The following is a 2,423-nucleotide window of genomic DNA, read 5'->3' as shown; positions in this document are numbered from 1 at the left end:
ACTTCTACTAAATGAAAGCTTGAATTTGTTTTTAGTTCTCAAAAAGTTACATAAAATATAAACGTGGTATATTTCATCAAAAATGGCTCTTAAAATTTTTTCTAATTTGTTGCATTTTCTCATAGTTCGTAAAAAGTTTGAGCTGATTCCAATCAAAATTGAACTTTTTCCATATTTAAATAAAACTTAGATAAATAGCACATAAACACCTAGTACTGATTTAAAAATGAAGTGTGCAAATATTGTGGCTCAAAATACATGATGCTTTCACTGCAATAAGCATTGTTATTTTACACCCACCCTGTTGATACCACCAGATGCTTGATAGTTGTTTTTGTAAATTACTCTTCCTTATGTCCTTCTAATGTGTTATCAATTTTGCATTGTTGTCATAAAAACTGAACTTTCATAATAAAAACTGTTGATAAAATGAAACTGTGGCTACTTATAAATATTTATATCGATTGTAATTTTATTTCTAGGTGGATTATCAACTGAAGTAGCTATTGGCATAGGAATTGGCATTGGAGTACTTCCTATGTTATTTATATTCCTAGTCATTGTACCGGTAATTTGTAAAAGGAATGTTAAAAAAGGTATACAGGAATTATTGCTGTTGACTAAAAATTAAGTTCCTGTTTTTATTACTAGACAATGCTGCCACTACTAATATTACTACTACTACTACTACTAACAATCCAGTGATATATGATATACCAACAGATACAGTACAGTTTTCCAATGTATCAGTTAGTATGGAAGAGAATGCTGCATATGGATCAGCTAATGTTAGAGGAGTAGTATATACATGAGATTATGTTATACATGAGATAATGTTTGAGTAATAGTTAGCAAAACAAACTGATACTGCTGCTATATATATAAATGTGCAATAAATTGAGAAATGTATTTGTTTTTCTAGTCGCATTTATTAGCTACTTATAGTTATAATTACTTTAAAATAATTTGAAAATACATTTACTTCTATATATTATAATTGAAACTATTGGAAGGTAGAGGTCTAGAAGTCGAGTTGAATTACTTTCTATTGGTTAGTTATGCATTAAATGCATTCTTTAAAATTATGGGGCTTCACTTAGTTACATTAAGCTTTATCATGATAGCACTGACCCTCACTCTAAGCACTATGCCATGACACAATAAACATGCAGAGAATTGAGTGAAAGGTAAACATGTTAAACATGGGTAAATACTAGTAAACATGGTAACAGCTAGGCATTGATAATATGCTACATGAAAGTAGTATATTATTAGTACTTAGTAAGAACAGATATAAAGAAAGTAAACATAAAAGTGTATTGAGAATAACTTTGTGCTTGAGGAGATACAGTAAATAAGTAGATCTACTTGTATTTATTATAAAACAGTAACATTGAAGTGTTTGTGTTAATTATGAAACAGTAAGCACAAAAGTGAATAGAGTAAAACTAGTCTTGTATCAGGAAAAATAAAGTTACAGTGCCATCTGTCCAATAAAGATGTTGTGCTTTATATTTTTTGTCTTGTTTCTTCTCATTAGACCTGCTTTATCTCAAGCCACTGATTGTACTAAGCTTCCCACATGCTCTGATTGTATTACTGTCCTGCAGTGTGGCTGGTGTTCCACTCCAACTCAAGCTGGCTGCCAGATTGTATCTAGCTCTAAGTGCTCTCCTGCTGACTTTTTTGTCCCCAAAAGTGAAGTATTGGAATACAGCGAGTTCCCCATTGATGAAACAAATCAGATTTCACTGGAGAATATTAATATTCAACTAAGAGTGAATGAGCCCCTCTCTTTCAATGTCTCTATTAAAGCTGCACAGGATTTCCCTCTGGATGTGTATGTATTGATGGACCTATCAGCTAGCTTTAGAACAGATCTCACAACTGTTCAGGCATTGGCTCCACAACTCCCTCTTACTCTTCGAAATGTTTCCTCAGACTTTTTAATTGGTTTTGGTACATATGTTGATAAGCCAACCTTACCATTTACATCTAATTCACAGCTCAATGGGTATGAGTGCTCTCTTCCAGACTGTGACACACCTTTTGCTTATCATCACATTGTAGCTCTCACCAATTCCTCTGATCTCTTTAGTTCCTCAGTTCACGATGCCATAGTATCCACTAACATTGATAATCCAGAAGGAACATTAGAAGCAATGCTGCAAGCAGTTGTGTGTGATGATATCATTGGCTGGAGAGATAACTCAAGAAAGATTCTTCTAGTAATGACTGATGATACAATGCATACAGCAGGTGATGGAGCACTAGCTGGCATTACAAAACCAAGTGATGGTCTATGTCACACAGAGTATGACCCTATACTCAATAGAACAGTGTACACAGCAGCTTTGTCTCAAGATTATCCTTCCATCGGGTTAGTTAAAGAAGCATTAGTGGCTATGAATATTGTACCAATA

The 2,423-nt window shown here is 33.3% G+C and overlaps 1 protein-coding gene across 1 annotated transcript in view; it reads left to right on the top strand.

The window, feature by feature from the left end:
- Positions 1 to 1,499: 1,499 nt before the first annotated feature.
- LOC100639732 (integrin beta-1-like) overlaps positions 1,500 to 2,423 on the top strand; it is a 2,369-nt gene continuing 1,445 nt past the window's right edge. The window contains 1 exon segment of the mRNA XM_019995981.1: positions 1,500 to 2,423. This exon segment is cut by the window's right edge and continues 7 nt beyond it. Within this exon segment, the coding sequence (XP_019851540.1) occupies positions 1,500 to 2,423 (924 nt within the window).

This window comes from Amphimedon queenslandica, unplaced genomic scaffold (assembly GCF_000090795.2).
Source record: "Amphimedon queenslandica unplaced genomic scaffold, v1.1 AMPQUscaffold_13426, whole genome shotgun sequence".
In the NCBI taxonomy this organism is placed as follows: domain Eukaryota; kingdom Metazoa; phylum Porifera; class Demospongiae; order Haplosclerida; family Niphatidae; genus Amphimedon; species Amphimedon queenslandica.
The sequence above is the reverse complement of the archived record's forward strand: the minus strand, read 5'-3'. Positions and strand labels throughout refer to the sequence as shown.